This window comes from Diorhabda sublineata, chromosome 2 (genome assembly GCF_026230105.1).
Source record: "Diorhabda sublineata isolate icDioSubl1.1 chromosome 2, icDioSubl1.1, whole genome shotgun sequence".
Lineage (NCBI taxonomy): Eukaryota > Metazoa > Arthropoda > Insecta > Coleoptera > Chrysomelidae > Diorhabda > Diorhabda sublineata.
In genome coordinates, this window is record NC_079475.1 from 2,735,474 (window position 1) to 2,756,081 (window position 20,608).

General features: G+C 29.7%; 1 protein-coding gene across 1 annotated transcript in view; it reads right to left on the reverse strand.

Annotated features, from left to right (window-relative positions):
* Positions 1-20,608, reverse strand: part of LOC130452676 (ATP-binding cassette sub-family C member 10) — a 176,970-nt gene that overhangs the window by 112,825 nt on the left and 43,537 nt on the right. Inside the window, exon 11 of the mRNA XM_056792064.1 lies at positions 19,322-19,480. Coding sequence (XP_056648042.1) covers positions 19,322-19,480 — 159 coding nt within the window. The remainder of the gene's footprint in view (positions 1-19,321; positions 19,481-20,608) is intronic.

Below are 20,608 nucleotides of genomic sequence, written 5' to 3' on the forward strand. Positions count from 1 at the left end.
AAGAATCTACTCCAAATTATTTTCCCTTTGTTAAAATTCTAGTATTTCTTGCAGTTATTCGTAGACTTTCCGTAATTTAATACAATCAACAATTCGATAATAAAATGTGTAGAGTCTGTTAGATACCATTTCAAGAATCTACCTTAAATTCATTTCTTTTTGTTGCAGTTGTAGTATTTTTAGACAGTTTTTTGTAGACTTTCCGTAATTCGATACAACAATCAACAATTCTATAATAAAAGAGGTTGGCTAAGTTCCATTTCAAGAATCTACTCCAAATTATTTTTCCTTTGTTGCAATTCTAGTATTTCTTGCAGTTATTCGTAGACTTTCCGTGATTTAATACAACAATCAACAATTCGATAATGAAATGTGTAGAGTCTGTTAGATTCCATTTCAAGAATATACTCCAAATTATTTTTCCATTTTTGCAATTCTAGTATTCCTTGCAGTTATTCGTAGATTTTCCGTGATTTAATACAACAATCAACAATTCGATAATAAAATGTGTAGAGTCTGTTAGATTCTATTTCAAGAATCTACTCCAAATTATTTTGCTTTGTTGCAATTCTAGTATTCCTTGCAGTTATTCGTAGACTTTCCGTAATTTAATACAACAATCAACAATTCGATAATAAAATGTGTAGAGTCTGCTAGATACCATTTCAAGAATCTACCTTAAATTCATTTCTTTTTGTTGCAGTTCTAGTATTTTTAGACAGTTTTTTGTACTTTCCGTAATTCGATACAACAATCAACAATTCTATAATAAAAGAGGATGCTAAGTTCCATTTCAAGAATCTACTCCATATTATTTTGCTTTGTTGCAATTCTAGTATTCCTTGCAGTTTTTCGTAGACTTCCCGTAATTCGATACAACAATCAACAATTCTATAATAAAAGAGGTTGCTAAGTTCCATTTCAAGAATCTACTCCAAATTATTTTCCCTTTGTTAAAATTCTAGTATTTCTTGCAGTTATTCGTAGACTTTCCGTAATTTAATACAATCAACAATTCGATAATAAAATGTGTAGAGTCTGTTAGATACCATTTCAAGAATCTACCTTAAATTCATTTCTTTTTGTTGCAGTTGTAGTATTTTTAGACAGTTTTTTGTAGACTTTCCGTAATTCGATACAACAATCAACAATTCTATAATAAAAGAGGTTGCTAAGTTCCATTTCAAGAATCTACTCCAAATTATTTTTCCTTTGTTGCAATTCTAGTATTTCTTGCAGTTATTCGTAGACTTTCCGTGATTTAATACAACAATCAACAATTCGATAATAAAATGTGTAGAGTGTTAGATTCTATTTCAAATTATTTTGCTTTGTTGCAATTCTAGTATTCCTTGCAGTTATTCGTAGACTTTCCGTGATTTAATACAACAATCAACAATTCGATAATAAAATGTGTAGAGTCTGTTAGATTCTATTTCAAGAATCTACTCCAAATTATTTTGCTTTGTTGCAATTCTAGTATTCCTTGCAGTTATTCGTAGACTTTCCGTAATTTAATACAACAATCAACAATTCGATAATAAAATGTGTAGAGTCTGCTAGATGCCATTTCAAGAATCTACCTTAAATTCATTTCTTTTTGTTGCAGTTCTAGTATTTTTAGACAGTTTTTTGTACTTTCCGTAATTCGATACAACAATCAACAATTCTATAATAAAAGAGGATGCTAAGTTCCATTTCAAGAATCTACTTCAAATTATTTTGCTTTGTTGCAATTCTAGTATTCCTTGCAGTTTTTCGTAGACTTTCCGTAATTTAATACAACAATTAACAATTCGATAATAAAATGTGTAGAGTCTGCTAGATACCATTTCAAGAATCTACCTTAAATTCATTTCTTTTTGATGCAGTTCTAATATTTTTAGATAGTTTTCTGTAGACTTTCCGTAATTCAATACGGTAATCAACAATTCGGCAAAAAAATGAGTAGAGTCTGTTAGATTCTATTTCAAGAATCTACTTCAAATTATTTTGCTTTGTTGCAATTCTAGTATTCCTTGCAGTTTTTCGTAGACTTCCCGTAATTCGATACAACAATCAACAATTCTATAATAAAAGAGGTTGCTAAGTTCCATTTGAAGAATCTACTCCAAATTATTTTCCCTTTGTTGCAATTCTAGTATTTCTTGCAGTTATTCGTAGAGTTTCCGTAATTTAATACAATCAACAATTGGATAATGAAATGTGTAGAGTCTGTTAGATTCCATTTCAAGAATTTACTCCAAATTATTTTTCCTTTGTTGCAATTCTAGTATTCCTTGCAGTTTTTCGTAGTCTTTCCGTAATTTAATACAACAATCAACAATTCGATTATAAAATGTGTAGAGTCTGCTAGATACCATTTCAAGAATCTACCTTAAATTCATATCTTTTTGTTGCAGTTCTAGTATTCTTAGAAAGTTTTTTGTAGACTTTCCGTAATTCCATACGGTAATCAACGATTCGGCAAAAAAATGAGTAGAGTCTGTTAGATTCCATTTCAAAAATCTACTCTAAATTATTTTTGCTTTGTTGCAATTCTAGTATTCCTTGCAGTTATTCGTAGACTTTCCGTGATTTAATACAACAATCAACAATTCGATAATGAAATGTGTAGAGTCTGTTAGATACCATTTCAAGAATCTACCTTAAATTCATTTCTTTTTGTTGCAGTTCTAGTATTTTTAGACAGTTTTTTGTAGACTTTCCGTAATTCGATACAACAATCAACAATTCTATAATGAAAGAGGTTGCTAAGTTCCATTTCAAGAATCTACTCCAAATTATTTTTCCTTTGTTGCAATTCTAGTATTTTTTGCAGTTATTCGTAGACTTTCCGTGATTTAATACAGCAATCAACAATTCGATAATAAAATGTGTAGAGTCTGTTAGATTCTATTTCAAATTATTTTGCTTTGTTGCAATTCTAGTATTCCTTGCAGTTATTCGTAGACTTTCCGTGATTTAATACAACAATCAACAATTCGATAATAAAATGTGTAGAGTCTGTTAGATTCTATTTCAAGAATCTACTCCGAATTATTTTGCTTTGTTGCAATTCTAGTATTCCTTGCAGTTATTCGTAGACTTTCCGTAATTTAATACAATCAACAATTCGATAATAAAATGTGTAGAGTCTGTTAGATTCCATTTCAAGAATCTACTCCAAATTATTTTTCCTTTGTTGCAATTCTACCTTAAATTCATTTCTTTTTGTTGCAGTTCTAGTATTTTTAGACAGTTTTTTGTAGATTTTCCGTAATTCAATACGGTAATCAACAATTCGGCAAAAAAATGAGTAGAGTCTGCTAGATTCCATTTCAAGAATCTACCTAAAATTCATTTCTTTTTGTTGCAGTTCTATTATTTTTAGACAGTTTTTTGTAGACTTTCCGTAATTCGATACAACAAATAACAATTCTATAATAAAAGCGGTTGCTAAGTTCCATTTCAAGAATCTACTCCAAATTATTTTTGCTTCGTTGCAATTCTAGTATTTCTTGCAGTTATTTGTAGACTTTTCGTAATTCAATACGGTAATCAACGATTCGGCAAAAAAATGTGAAGAGTCTGCTAGATTCTATTTCAAGAATCTACTTCAAATTATTTTGCATTGTTGCAATTCTAGTATTCCTTGCAGTTATTCGTAGACTTTCCGTAATTTAATACAACAATCATCAATTCGATAATAAAATGTGTAACAATTCGGCAAAAAAATGAGTAGAGTCTGCTAGATTCTATTTCAAGAATCTACTCCAAATTATTTATCCTTTGTTGCAATTCTAGTATTTCTTGCAGTTATTCGTAGACTTTCCGTAATTTAATACATCAATCAAAAATTCGATAATAAAATGTGTAGAGTCTGTTAGATTCTATTTCAAGAATCTTCTCCAAATTATTTTGCTTTGATGCAATTCTAGTATTCCTTGCAGTTTTCGATTCGATACAACAATCAACAATTCGATAATAAAATGTGTAGAGTCTGCTAGATACCATTTCAAGAATCTACCTTAAATTCATTTCTTTTTGTTGCAGTTCTAGTATTTTTAGACAGTTTTTTGTACTTTCCGTAATTCGATACAACAATCAACAATTCTATAATAAAAGAGGATGCTAAGTTCCATTTCAAGAATCTACTCCATATTATTTTGCTTTGTTGCAATTCTAGTATTCCTTGCAGTTTTTCGTAGACTTCCCGTAATTCGATACAACAATCAACAATTCTATAATAAAAGAGGTTGCTAAGTTCCATTTCAAGAATCTACTCCAAATTATTTTCCCTTTGTTAAAATTCTAGTATTTCTTGCAGTTATTCGTAGACTTTCCGTAATTTAATACAATCAACAATTCGATAATAAAATGTGTAGAGTCTGTTAGATACCATTTCAAGAATCTACCTTAAATTCATTTCTTTTTGTTGCAGTTGTAGTATTTTTAGACAGTTTTTTGTAGACTTTCCGTAATTCGATACAACAATCAACAATTCTATAATAAAAGAGGTTGCTAAGTTCCATTTCAAGAATCTACTCCAAATTATTTTTCCTTTGTTGCAATTCTAGTATTTCTTGCAGTTATTCGTAGACTTTCCGTAATTCGATACAACAATTCGATAATAAAATGTGTAGAGTCTGTTAGATTCCATTTCAAGAATCTACTTCAAATTATTTTTCCTTTGTTGCAATTCTAGTATTCCTTGCAGTTATTCGTAGACTTTCCGTAATTTAATACAATCAACAATTCGATAATGAAATGTGTAGAGTCTGTTAGATTCCATTTCAAGAATATACTCCAAATTATTTTTCCTTTTTTGCAATTCTAGTATTCCTTGCAGTTATTCGTAGATTTTCCGTGATTTAATACAACAATCAACAATTCGATAATAAAATGTGTAGAGTCTGTTAGATTCTATTTCAAGAATCTACTCCAAATTATTTTGCTTTGTTGCAATTCTAGTATTCCTTGCAGTTATTCGTAGACTTTCCGTAATTTAATACAACAATCAACAATTCGATAATAAAATGTGTAGAGTCTGCTAGATACCATTTCAAGAATCTACCTTAAATTCATTTCTTTTTGTTGCAGTTCTAGTATTTTTAGACAGTTTTTTGTACTTTCCGTAATTCGATACAACAATCAACAATTCTATAATAAAAGAGGATGCTAAGTTCCATTTCAAGAATCTACTCCATATTATTTTGCTTTGTTGCAATTCTAGTATTCCTTGCAGTTTTTCGTAGACTTCCCGTAATTCGATACAACAATCAACAATTCTATAATAAAAGAGGTTGCTAAGTTCCATTTCAAGAATCTACTCCAAATTATTTTCCCTTTGTTAAAATTCTAGTATTTCTTGCAGTTATTCGTAGACTTTCCGTAATTTAATACAATCAACAATTCGATAATAAAATGTGTAGAGTCTGTTAGATACCATTTCAAGAATCTACCTTAAATTCATTTCTTTTTGTTGCAGTTGTAGTATTTTTAGACAGTTTTTTGTAGACTTTCCGTAATTCGATACAACAATCAACAATTCTATAATAAAAGAGGTTGCTAAGTTCCATTTCAAGAATCTACTCCAAATTATTTTTCCTTTGTTGCAATTCTAGTATTTCTTGCAGTTATTCGTAGACTTTCCGTGATTTAATACAACAATCAACAATTCGATAATAAAATGTATAGAGTCTGTTAGATTCTATTTCAAATTATTTTGCTTTGTTGCAATTCTAGTATTCCTTGCAGTTATTCGTAGACTTTCCGTGATTTAATACAACAATCAACAATTCGATAATAAAATGTGTAGAGTCTGTTAGATTCTATTTCAAGAATGTACTCCAAATTATTTTGCTTTGTTGCAATTCTAGTATTCCTTGCAGTTATTCGTAGACTTTCCGTGATTTAATACAACAATCAACAATTCGATAATAAAATGTGTAGAGTCTGTTAGATTCTATTTCAAGAATCTACTCCAAATTATTTTGCTTTGTTGCAATTCTAGTATTCCTTGCAGTTATTCGTAGACTTTCCGTAATTTAATACAACAATCAACAATTCGATAATAAAATGTGTAGAGTCTTCTAGATGCCATTTCAAGAATCTACCTCAATTCATTTCTTTTTGTTGCAGTTCTAGTATTTTTAGACAGTTTTTTGTACTTTCCGTAATTCGATACAACAATCAACAATTCTATAATAAAAGAGGATGCTAAGTTCCATTTCAAGAATCTACTCCAAATTATTTTTCCTTTGTTGCAATTCTAGTATTCCTTGCAGTTATTCGTAGACTTTCCGTAATTTAATACAATCAACAATTCGATAATGAAATGTGTAGAGTCTGTTAGATTCCATTTCAAGAATATACTCCAAATTATTTTTCCTTTTTTGCAATTCTAGTATTCCTTGCAGTTATTCGTAGATTTTCCGTGATTTAATACAACAATCAACAATTCGATAATAAAATGTGTAGAGTCTGTTAGATTCTATTTCAAGAATCTACTCCAAATTATTTTGCTTTGTTGCAATTCTAGTATTCCTTGCAGTTTTTCGTAGACTTTCCGTAATTTAATACAACAATTAACAATTCGATAATAAAATGTGTAGAGTCTGCTAGATACCATTTCAAGAATCTACCTTAAATTCAGTTCTTTTTGATGCAGTTCTAATATTTTTAGATAGTTTTCTGTAGACTTTCCGTAATTCAATACGGTAATCAACAATTCGGCAAAAAAATGAGTAGAGTCTGTTAGATTCTATTTCAAGAATCTACTTCAAATTATTTTGCTTTGTTGCAATTCTAGTATTCCTTGCAGTTTTTCGTAGACTTCCCGTAATTCGATACAACAATCAACAATTCTATAATAAAAGAAGTTGCTAAGTTCCATTTCAAGAATCTACTCCAAATTATTTTCCCTTTGTTGCAATTCTAGTATTTCTTGCAGTTATTCGTAGAGTTTCCGTAATTTAATACAATCAACAATTCGATAATGAAATGTGTAGAGTCTGCTAGATACCATTTCAAGAATGTACCTTAAATTCATATCTTTTTGTTGCAGTTCTAGTATTCTTAGACAGTTTTTTGTAGACTTTCCGTAATTCCATACGGTAATCAACGATTCGGCAAAAAAATGAGTAGAGTCTGCTAGATTCCATTTCAAAAATCTACTCTAAATTATTTTTGCTTTGTTGCAATTCTAGTATTTCTTGCAGTTATTCGTAGACTTTCCGTAATTCGATACAACAATTCGATAATAAAATGTGTAGAGTCTGTTAGATTCCATTTCAAGAATCTACTTCAAATTATTTTTCCTTTGTTGCAATTCTAGTATTCCTTGCAGTTATTCGTAGACTTTCCGTAATTTAATACAATCAACAATTCGATAATGAAATGTGTAGAGTCTGTTAGATTCCATTTCAAGAATATACTCCAAATAATTTTTCCTTTTTTGCAATTCTAGTATTCCTTGCAGTTATTCGTAGATTTTCCGTGATTTAATACAACAATCAACAATTCGATAATAAAATGTGTAGAGTCTGTTAGATTCTATTTCAAGAATCTACTCCAAATTATTTTGCTTTGTTGCAATTCTAGTATTCCTTGCAGTTATTCGTAGACTTTCCGTAATTTAATACAACAATCAACAATTCGATAATAAAATGTGTAGAGTCTGCTAGATACCATTTCAAGAATCTACCTTAAATTCATTTCTTTTTGTTGCAGTTCTAGTATTTTTAGACAGTTTTTTGTACTTTCCGTAATTCGATACAACAATCAACAATTCTATAATAAAAGAGGATGCTAAGTTCCATTTCAAGAATCTACTCCATATTATTTTGCTTTGTTGCAATTCTAGTATTCCTTGCAGTTTTTCGTAGACTTCCCGTAATTCGATACAACAATCAACAATTCTATAATAAAAGAGGTTGCTAAGTTCCATTTCAAGAATCTACTCCAAATTATTTTGCTTTGTTGCAATTCTAGTATTCCTTGCAGTTATTCGTAGACTTTCCGTAATTTAATACAATAATCATCAATTCGATAATAAAATGTGTAGAGTCTGTTAGATACCATTTCAAGAATCTACCTTAAATTCATTTCTTTTTGTTGCAGTTGTAGTATTTTTAGACAGTTTTTTGTAGACTTTCCGTAATTCGATACAACAATCAACAATTCTATAATAAAAGAGGTTGCTAAGTTCCATTTCAAGAATCTACTCCAAATTATTTTTCCTTTGTTGCAATTCTAGTATTTCTTGCAGTTATTCGTAGACTTTCCGTGATTTAATACAACAATCAACAATTCGATAATGAAATGTGTAGAGTCTGTTAGATTCCATTTCAAGAATATACTCCAAATTATTTTTCCTTTTTTGCAATTCTAGTATTCCTTGCAGTTATTCGTAGATTTTCCGTGATTTAATACAACAATCAACAATTCGATAATAAAATGTGTAGAGTCTGTTAGATTCTATTTCAAGAATCTACTCCAAATTATTTTGCTTTGTTGCAATTCTAGTATTCCTTGCAGTTATTCGTAGACTTTCCGTAATTTAATACAACAATCAACAATTCGATAATAAAATGTGTAGAGTCTGCTAGATACCATTTCAAGAATCTACCTTAAATTCATTTCTTTTTGTTGCAGTTCTAGTATTTTTAGACAGTTTTTTGTACTTTCCGTAATTCGATACAACAATCAACAATTCTATAATAAAAGAGGATGCTAAGTTCCATTTCAAGAATCTACTCCATATTATTTTGCTTTGTTGCAATTCTAGTATTCCTTGCAGTTTTTCGTAGACTTCCCGTAATTCGATACAACAATCAACAATTCTATAATAAAAGAGGTTGCTAAGTTCCATTTCAAGAATCTACTCCAAATTATTTTCCCTTTGTTAAAATTCTAGTATTTCTTGCAGTTATTCGTAGACTTTCCGTAATTTAATACAATCAACAATTCGATAATAAAATGTGTAGAGTCTGTTAGATACCATTTCAAGAATCTACCTTAAATTCATTTCTTTTTGTTGCAGTTGTAGTATTTTTAGACAGTTTTTTGTAGACTTTCCGTAATTCGATACAACAATCAACAATTCTATAATAAAACAGGTTGCTAAGTTCCATTTCAAGAATCTACTCCAAATTATTTTTCCTTTGTTGCAATTCTAGTATTTCTTGCAGTTATTCGTAGACTTTCCGTGATTTAATACAACAATCAACAATTCGATAATAAAATGTGTAGTGTTAGATTCTATTTCAAATTATTTTGCTTTGTTGCAATTCTAGTATTCCTTGCAGTTATTCGTAGACTTTCCGTGATTTAATACAACAATCAACAATTCGATAATAAAATGTGTAGAGTCTGTTAGATTCTATTTCAAGAATCTACCTTAAATTCATTTCTTTTTGATGCAGTTCTAATATTTTTAGATAGTTTTCTGTAGACTTTCCGTAATTCAATACGGTAATCAACAATTCGGCAAAAAAATGAGTAGAGTCTGTTAGATTCTATTTCAAGAATCTACTTCAAATTATTTTGCTTTGTTGCAATTCTAGTATTCCTTGCAGTTTTTCGTAGACTTCCCGTAATTCGATACAACAATCAACAATTCTATAATAAAAGAGGTTGCTAAGTTCCATTTCAAGAATCTACTCCAAATTATTTTCCCTTTGTTGCAATTCTAGTATTTCTTGCAGTTATTCGTAGAGTTTCCGTAATTTAATACAATCAACAATTGGATAATGAAATGTGTAGAGTCTGTTAGATTCCATTTCAAGAATTTACTCCAAATTATTTTTCCTTTGTTGCAATTCTAGTATTCCTTGCAGTTTTTCGTAGTCTTTCCGTAATTTAATACAACAATCAACAATTCGATTATAAAATGTGTAGAGTCTGCTAGATACCATTTCAAGAATCTACCTTAAATTCATATCTTTTTGTTGCAGTTCTAGTATTCTTAGAAAGTTTTTTGTAGACTTTCCGTAATTCCATACGGTAATCAACGATTCGGCAAAAAAATGAGTAGAGTCTGTTAGATTCCATTTCAAAAATCTACTCTAAATTATTTTTGCTTTGTTGCAATTCTAGTATTCCTTGCAGTTATTCGTAGACTTTCCGTGATTTAATACAACAATCAACAATTCGATAATGAAATGTGTAGAGTCTGTTAGATACCATTTCAAGAATCTACCTTAAATTCATTTCTTTTTGTTGCAGTTCTAGTATTTTTAGACAGTTTTTTGTAGACTTTCCGTAATTCGATACAACAATCAACAATTCTATAATGAAAGGTTGCTAAGTTCCATTTCAAGAATCTACTCCAAATTATTTTTCCTTTGTTGCAATTCTAGTATTTTTTGCAGTTATTCGTAGACTTTCCGTGATTTAATACAACAATCAACAATTCGATAATAAAATGTGTAGAGTCTGTTAGATTCTATTTCAAATTATTTTGCTTTGTTGCAATTCTAGTATTCCTTGCAGTTATTCGTAGACTTTCCGTGATTTAATACAACAATCAACAATTCGATAATAAAATGTGTAGAGTCTGTTAGATTCTATTTCAAGAATCTACTCCGAATTATTTTGCTTTGTTGCAATTCTAGTATTCCTTGCAGTTATTCGTAGACTTTCCGTAATTTAATACAATCAACAATTCGATAATAAAATGTGTAGAGTCTGTTAGATTCCATTTCAAGAATCTACTCCAAATTATTTTTCCTTTGTTGCAATTCTACCTTAAATTCATTTCTTTTTGTTGCAGTTCTAGTATTTTTAGACAGTTTTTTGTAGACTTTCCGTAATTCGATACAACAAATAACAATTCTATAATAAAAGCGGTTGCTAAGTTCCATTTCAAGAATCTACTCCAAATTATTTTTGCTTCGTTGCAATTCTAGTATTTCTTGCAGTTATTTGTAGACTTTTCGTAATTCAATACGGTAATCAACGATTCGGCAAAAAAATGTGAAGAGTCTGCTAGATTCTATTTCAAGAATCTACTTCAAATTATTTTGCATTGTTGCAATTCTAGTATTCCTTGCAGTTTTCGATTCGATACAACAATCAACAATTCGATAATAAAATGTGTAGAGTCTGCTAGATACCATTTCAAGAATCTACCTTAAATTCATTTGTTTTTAATGCAGTTCTAGTATTTTTAGACAGTTTTTTGTAGACTTTCCGTAATTCAATACGGTAATCAACAATTCGGCAAAAAAATGAGTAGAGTCTGTTAGATTCTATTTCAAGAATCTACTTCAAATTATTTTGCTGTGTTGCAATTCTAGTATTCCTTGCAGTTTTTCGTAGACTTTCCGTAATTCGATACAACAATCAACAATTCTATAATAAAAGAGGGTTGCTAAGTTCCATTTCAAGAATCTACTCCAAATTATTTTTCCTTTGTTGCAATTCTAGTATTTCTTGCAGTTATTCGTAGACTTTCCGTAATTTAATACATCAATCAACAATTCGATAATAAAATGTGTAGAGTCTGTTAGATTCCATTTCAAGAATCTACTCCAAATTATTTTGCTTTGTTGCAATTCTAGTATTCCTTGCAGTTTTTCATAGACTTTCCGTAATTCGATACAACAATCAACAATTCTATAATAAAAGAGGTTGCTAAGTTCCATTTCAAGAATCTACCTCAAATTGATTTCTTTTTGTTGCAGTTCTAGTATTTTTAGACAGTTTTTTGTAGACTTTCCGTAATTCAAGACGGTAATCAACAATTCGGCAAAAAATGAGTAGAGTCTGCTAGATTCTATTTCAAGAATCTACTTCAAATTATTTTTCTTTGTTGCAATTCTAGTATTCCTTGCAGTTTTTCGTAGACTTTCCGTAATTCGATACAACAATCAACAATTCTATAATAAAAGAGGTTGCTAAGTTCCATTTCAAGAATCTACTCCAAATTATTTTTGCTTTGTTGCAATTCTAGTATTTCTTGCAGTTTTTCGTACACTTTGCGTAATTCAATACTACAATCAACAATTCGATAATAAAATATGTAGAGGTTGCTAAATTTCGTTTAGAAAAACTACTTTTAATTATTTCTCTTTTTTGCAATTCTAGTATTTTTAGACAGTTTTGTGTAGACTTTCCGTAATTCGATACACCAATAAACAATTCGGGAAAAAAATATGTAGAGGCTACAATACGACAATAAACAATTCGATAAAAAATGTGTAGAGGCTGCTAGGTTCCATTTCGAGAATCTACCTTAAATTCATTTCTTTTTGTTGCATTTCTAGTAGTTTTCTCAGTTTTCTGTAGACTTTCCGTAATTCAATACGGTAATCAACAATTCGGCAAAAAAATGAGTAGAGTCTGTTAGATTCTATTTCAAGAATCTACTTCAAATTATTTTGCTGTGTTGCAATTCTAGTATTCCTTGCAGTTTTTCGTAGACTTTCCGTAATTCGATACAACAATCAACAATTCTATAATAAAAGAGGGTTGCTAAGTTCCATTTCAAGAATCTACTCCAAATTATTTTTCCTTTGTTGCAATTCTAGTATTTCTTGCAGTTATTCGTAGACTTTCCGTAATTTAATACATCAATCAACAATTCGATAATAAAATGTGTAGAGTCTGTTAGATTCCATTTCAAGAATCTACTCCAAATTATTTTGCTTTGTTGCAATTCTAGTATTCCTTGCAGTTTTTCATAGACTTTCCGTAATTCGATACAACAATCAACAATTCTATAATAAAAGAGGTTGCTAAGTTCCATTTCAAGAATCTACCTCAAATTGATTTCTTTTTGTTGCAGTTCTAGTATTTTTAGACAGTTTTTTGTAGACTTTCCGTAATTCAAGACGGTAATCAACAATTCGGCAAAAAATGAGTAGAGTCTGCTAGATTCTATTTCAAGAATCTACTTCAAATTATTTTTCTTTGTTGCAATTCTAGTATTCCTTGCAGTTTTTCGTAGACTTTCCGTAATTCGATACAACAATCAACAATTCTATAATAAAAGAGGTTGCTAAGTTCCATTTCAAGAATCTACTCCAAATTATTTTTGCTTTGTTGCAATTCTAGTATTTCTTGCAGTTTTTCGTACACTTTGCGTAATTCAATACTACAATCAACAATTCGATAATAAAATATGTAGAGGTTGCTAAATTTCGTTTAGAAAAACTACTTTAAATTATTTCTCTTTTTTGCAATTCTAGTATTTTTAGACAGTTTTGTGTAGACTTTCCGTAATTCGATACACCAATAAACAATTCGGGAAAAAAATATGTAGAGGCTACAATACGACAATAAACAATTCGATAAAAAATGTGTAGAGGCTGCTAGGTTCCATTTCGAGAATCTACCTTAAATTCATTTCTTTTTGTTGCATTTCTAGTAGTTTTCTCAGTTTTCTGTAGACTTTCCGTAATTCAATACGGTAATCAATAATTCGGCAAAAAAATGTGTAGAGGCTACTGGGGTCCATTTCAAGAATCTTCTTCAAATTATTTTTATTTTGTTGCAATTCTAGTATTTTTTGCAGTTTTTTGTAGACTTTCCGTAATTCAATACGGTAATCAACAATTCGGCAAAAAAATATGTAGAGGATACAATACGTCAATAAACAATTCGATAAAAAATGTGTAGAGGTTGCTAGGTTCCATTTAGAAAAACTACTTTGAATTATTTCTATTTTTTGCCATTCTAGTATTTTTAGACTTTCCGTAATTCAATACGGTAATCAACAATTCGGCAAAAAAATGTGTAGAGACTGCTAGGATCCATTTCGAGAATCTACCTTCAATTAATTTTATTTCGTTGCAATTCTAGTATTTTTTTCAGTTTTTTGTAGACTTTCCGTAATTCAATACAACCATCAACAATTCGATAAAAAAATGTGTAGAGCTACTAGGTTGCATTTCGACAATCTACCTTAAATTCATTTCTCTTTGTTGCAGTTCTAGTATTTTTAGTGTAGAGGTTGCTAAATTCCATTTAGAATAACTACTTTGAATTATTTCTATTTTTTGCAATTCTAGTATTTTTAGACAGTTTTTTGTAGACTTTCCGTAATTCAATACACCAATCAACAATTCGGCAAAAAAATATGTAGAGGCTACTGGGGTCCATTTCAAGAATCGAATTCAAATTATTTTTATTTTGTTGCATTTCTAGTATTTCTTGCAGTATTTTGTTGATTTACGTAATTTTCCGTAAGTCAATACAACAATCAACATTTCGGCAAAAAAATGTTTAGAGGCTGCTAGATACCATTTCGAGAATCTACCTTAAATTCATTTCTTTTTGTTGTAATTCTAGTATTTCTTGCAATTTTTTGTAGACTTTCCGTAATTCAATACGGTAATCAACAATTCGATAAAAAAATGTGTAGAGATACTAGGTTGCATTTCGAGAATCAACCTTAAATTCATTTCTTTTTGTTGCAGTTCTAGTATTTTTAGTCAGTTTTTTGTAGACTTTCCGTAATTCAATACACCAATCAACAATTCGGCAAAAAAATTTGTACAGTCTGCTGGGTTCCATTTCCAGAATCTACTTAAATTATTTTCATTTTGTTGTAATTCCAGTATTTCTTGCAATTTTCTGTAGACTTTCCGAAATTCTATACGGTAATCAACAATTCGGCAAAAAATATGTAGGGGCTACAATACGACAATAAACAATTCGATAAAAAATGTGTAGAGGTTGCTAGGTTCCATTTAGAAAAACTACTTTGAATCATTTCTATTTTTTGCAATTCTAGTATTTTTAGACTTTCCGTAATTCAATACAGTAATCAACAATTCGGCAAAAAAATATGTAGGTTCCATTTCGATAATCTACCTTAAATTAATTTTATTTTGTTGCAACACTAGTATTTTTAGACAGTTTTTCGTAGAGTTAACGTAATTCAATACGGTAATCAACAATTTGGAAAAAAAATGAGTAGAGTCTGCTAGATTCCATTTCAAGAATCTACTCCAAATTATTTTTGCTTTGTTGCAATTCTAGTATTTCTTGCAGTTTTTCGTACACTTTGCGTAATTCAATACTACAATCAACAATTCGATAATAAAATATGTAGAGGTTGCTAAATTTCGTTTAGAAAAACTACTTTAAATTATTTCTCTTTTTTGCAATTCTAGTATTTTTAGACAGTTTTGTGTAGACTTTCCGTAATTCGATACACCAATAAACAATTCGGGAAAAAAATATGTAGAGGCTACAATACGACAATAAACAATTCGACAAAAAAATGTGTAGAGGCTACTGGGGTCCATTTCAAGAATCTTCTTCAAATTAATTTTATTTTGTTGCAATTCTAGTATTTTTAGTCAGTTTTTTGTAGACTTTCCGTTATTCAATACAACAAACAAAAAATCGGCAAAAAAATGTGTAGAGGCTGCTAGGTTCCATTTCGAGAATCTACCTTAAATTCATTTCTTTTTGTTGCCGTTCTAGTATTTTTAGTGTAGAGGTTGCTAAATTCCATTTAGAAAAACTACTTTGAATTATTTCTATTTTTTGCAATTCTAGTATTTTTAGACAGTTTTTCTAGACTTTCCGTAATTCAATACGGTGTAGGTTCCATTTCGATAATCTACCTTAAATTAATTTTATTTTGTTGCAACACTAGTATTTTTAGACAGTTTTTCTTAGAGTTTGCAGTTTTTTGTAGACTTTCCGTAATTCAAACCGGCAATCAACAATTCGATAATAAAATGTGTAGAGGTTGCTAAATTCCATTTAGAAAAACTACTTTAAATTATTTCTATTTTTTGCAATTCTAGTATTTTTAAACAGTTTTTTGTAGACTTTCCGTAATTCAATACGGTAATCAACAATTCGGCAAAAAAAAATGTGTAGAGTCTGCTAGATACCATTTCAAGAATCTTTTCCAAATTATTTTTGCTTTGTTGCAATTCTAGTATTTCTTGCAGTTTCTCGTATACTTTTCGTAATTTAATAAACAATCAACAATTCGATAATAAAATGTATAGAGGTTGCTAAATTCCATTTAGAAAAACTACTTTAAATTATTTCTATTTTTTGCAATTCTAGTATTTTTCACAGTTTTTTGTAGACTTTCCGTAATTCGATACGGTAATCAACAATTCGTCAAAAAAATGTGTAGAGTCTGCTAGATTCAATTTCAAGAATCTACTCCAAATTATTATTGATTTGTTGCAATTCTAGTATTTCTTGCAGTTATTCGTATACTTTCCGTAATTCAATACAACAATCAACAATTCGATAAAAAAATGTGTAGAGGCTACTAGGTTGCATTTCGAGAATCTACTTCAAATTATTTTCATTTTGTTGCAATTCTAGTATTTTTTTCAGTTTTTTGTAGACTCTCCGTAATTCAATATAACAATCAATAATTCGGCAAAAAATGTGTAGAGGATGCTGGGTTCCATTTCAAGAATCTACCTTAAATTCATTTTTTTTTGTTGCAGTTCTAGTATTTTTTTATAGTTTTTCGTAGACATTCAGTTATTCAATACGAAAATCAACAATTCGATAAAAAATGTGTAGAGGTTGCTAGGTTCCATTTAGAAAAACTACTTTAAATTATTCCTATTTTTCGCATTTCTAGTATTTATAGACAGTTTTTTGTAGACTTTCCGTAATTCAATACGGTAATCAACAATTCGGCAAAAAAATATGTAGAGGCTACTGGGGTCCATTTCAAGAATCGAATTCAAATTATTTTTATTTTGTTGCATTTCTAGTATTTCTTGCAGTATTTTGTTGATTTACGTAATTTTCCGTAAGTCAATACAACAATCAACATTTCGGCAAAAAAATGTTTAGAGGCTGCTAGATACCATTTCGAGAATCTACCTTAAATTCATTTCTTTTTGTTGCATTTCTAGTAGTTTTCTCAGTTTTTTGTAGACTTTCCGTAATTCAATACGGCAATCAACAATTCGATAATAAAATGTGTAGAGGTTGCTAAATTCCATTTAGAAAAACTACTTTAAATTATTTCTATTTTTTGCAATTCTAGTATTTTTAAACAGTTTTTTGTAGACTTTCCGTAATTCAATACGGTAATCAACAATTCGGCAAAAAAAATGTGTAGAGTCTGCTAGACTAGACATTTCAAGAATCTTTTCCAAATTATTTTTGCTTTGTTGCAATTCTAGTATTTCTTGCAGTTTCTCGTATACTTTTCGTAATTTAATAAACAATCAACAATTCGATAATAAAATGTATAGAGGTTGCTAAATTCCATTTAGAAAAACTACTTTAAATTATTTCTATTTTTTGCAATTCTAGTATTTTTCACAGTTTTTTGTAGACTTTCCGTAATTCGATACGGTGATCAACAATTCGTCAAAAAAATGTGTAGAGTCTGCTAGATTCAATTTCAAGATTCTACTCCAAATTATTATTGATTTGTTGCAATTCTAGTATTTCTTGCAGTTATTCGTATACTTTCCGTAATTCAATAAAACAATCAACAATTCGATAAAAAAATGTGTAGAGGCTACTAGGTTGCATTTCGAGAATCTACTTCAAATTATTTTCATTTTGTTGCAATTCTAGTATTTTTTTCAGTTTTTTGTAGACTCTCCGTAATTCAATATAACAATCAATAATTCGGCAAAAAATGTGTAGAGGATGCTGGGTTCCATTTCGAGAATCTACCTTAAATTCATTTTTTTTTGTTGCAGTTCTAGTATTTTCTTGCAGTTTATTGTAGACTTTCCGTAATTTGATACAACAATCAAGAATTAGACAAAAAAATGTGTAGAGGCTGCTAGTTTCTATTTCGAGAATCTACTTCAAATTATTTTTATTGTTACAATTATAGTATTTTTTGCCAGTTATTTATGTTGTCACTCGTTATTGCTATTGATTACTGTTATTTTTGTTTTATGTTTGTCGTTATTGTAATTCGATACAGTTTATCGTTTTAATTAAAATACTCGAAATTTATAACATTTGTTCAAGCTAATTAGGTTACCTTAGATTAGGTTAGGTTATGTGTTATCATCGTGATTCTTCTATTTTTGGTAAGATTTGATCGTTCACTAAAATTTGGATAAAAGAGCGACAACATTGTCGCATATCGTCGGTTTAAGTCGCAAGCCACGCGACCCCGTTTTTTTATCAAAATGAACTTTTTGATACCATTTGATAATTTCTCAACGCATCTAACTAAAAAACTCGATAAAACTAAAAAAACGTTATAATTTGAAAGTCTAAATACAGAACTTCAGATCGCCATTTTGTTCAAAGCTAACCGCATTCCGTGTTAACTTATTTGAGCTGTTTTATTTCAATAATTTTTTGAACATCGAACTTTTATTTGAAAGACACATTTCAAACCTTCATTTAATCATTTTTTCATCGTTTTTTTTCTACTGTAAAATTTGGTGCTATGGAGTTACGAGGTTGCAACTTAAGTGGTTCGATTGGTTATTTTGTAGTTTTAAAATTACTTAATACGAAGCCCTAAATGTATTTTCCAGAGCCGATAGTAGAAATTTAGCTAATACCAGTCAAATGCTTGATAGTAGTGTACTAGATCAAGAACAATTTTTAAAAATGAAATGAGCTGTATAAACACTATTAATTTCACAAATCACCCTATAAATTAATAAAGAAGAGAAGTTGATATTTTTTAGTAGCCACATGATATCCTCCCTGAGGGGCTCTATATATGATGGAAGTGTGTAAAATTCGTCATGACGTATTATTTTTGATTTTTGGCAAGTTTGGAATCGGAATTTATTTTGAAATATCGAAGCAAGCTGTCAATATTTTAACACAAGGAGGGTTGAAACTGTATTTATTGACAGATTTCGAGAATTAACATTTATTTATTATGAAACCAATCTGATTTTCTTGCAATAGTTCAATATCTAGATAATTGTATAGGCGAAGGACAAGTTACTTGAGAAAATAGAATCTAACTATAATTTATTATATTCCAAACAGTAACTGTTAAATAAACTAAAATCTAAAACACCAAAAAACAAAAGAAAAAACATATATCAAGTGCCTTGTACTAATTGTGACGCTGCCTACATAGGGCAGACATCTCAGTATTTATAAAATAGATTAAGAGATCATTAATACGATAAAAAAGATAAAACTGCGTTAACGAACCATGATATATCAAAAAAACATAAATTCAATTATAAAGATTCAAAAAATTTTTAAACGGAATCTGATACACGAAAGATTTTTAGAAATTAGTCGAAACGTCAATATTTATCTTTATTATAAAAAAAAACTAATTATGAAACAAAAGAGACCTAAAATCGAGAACATTTAGAAACATAAACATATCAAAAGAAATAAAAAATTAAAGAAATAAAAATACTTTGGTATTAGAAAAGGGTACCTGTGTTGTCACGAGACGGTAACATCATTAGGTCTTCAACTAGCCCACTAGCAAAAATAACATTCATGTACTTTTTTTCTTCATAAGGTTTTCCAAATAATATGTTATCTCGTATAGTACCTCTCTGCAACCACGGCTGTTGACTAACTAGACCAAATCCTACAAAATTTCAAAACTTAATACAAAGTTTGGTCAATGACGGCAATGAAGTTTGTACTGAGCACACTGTTTACACTACTACTACACCAAAATTCTCAATTATAATAACTGAAGTGCGTTCTGATAAGTTTTTGTCTTCAGAGACTGAAGATAAACTGATTTTGAACAATGTGATCAGTATGAACATCATTAACAGTTCCAGAAATTCCAATTAGTGTCCAATGAGTGTCACTAGTCAATAAGATCTTTTTTTCTTATTTAAAAAGCAAGCACAAGTGTGTGTGAGAAGCCAATTACACTCAAGTAGTTCGAGTGGTGCCTGCCATGTGGATATGGATCTTGAACTGCTGTAAGTAGTAAACGTTCCATGGTAGCTAATTCCACAGGCTTTAGCTTCCCCAAAGAAAGGAGTCCCGATAAATGTCAAAATTGGTTATTATGAGCATTAAATCCGATTTTGAATATGTCATTATTTTTATCTATGCAAAATTGTAATTCAAGGAACTATCGATCATTTCTTCGACAAAAGGAGGACATTAGTTTCTGAAGTACATCTTGTCATATTCTTATTTCTTTCAGACGTTAGATTAGGGGTTTGTGTCCTCTCCCACCCGTTGTTCATACTTTTCTGTTTCTTTGGTTACATTATATTCCATTTTAATAAATTCTATTTCCTTTGCCATGTCAATTGTCTTTTTTATATTCCTCTTTCTTTTTTCCTTTGTTTACATACCTCCATTAGTTTCCTGGCTCTTCTTTATCGACTCATTCTCATATGTTCATGATGTTAGCTCTTTTATGCAGTTATTTCTAATTCTGACCCATTTTAGTTTGGCGTTTCCTTAAATAATCCAATACTATGGACGGTTTTATCTGTGAAATAGCGTTGATATATTGGTCCTGTTGGTCTATTCTGCGTTCATTTTGTTTTCTCTTGTGATGATCGTGCCTAGGTATCCATGTTTATTAACGTTGCAATTGTACTATAGGTTTGTCCATTGCAGTTTAGGTACTCTGAGAAATTCTGAGAGCTGTAGTTTCTTGTATTTTTAGTATAACTCTTGATTATATCTGGATCTCTATACTTAATTCTCACCTTCTCTAGATCTAAATATGTCCAAGAGAGCA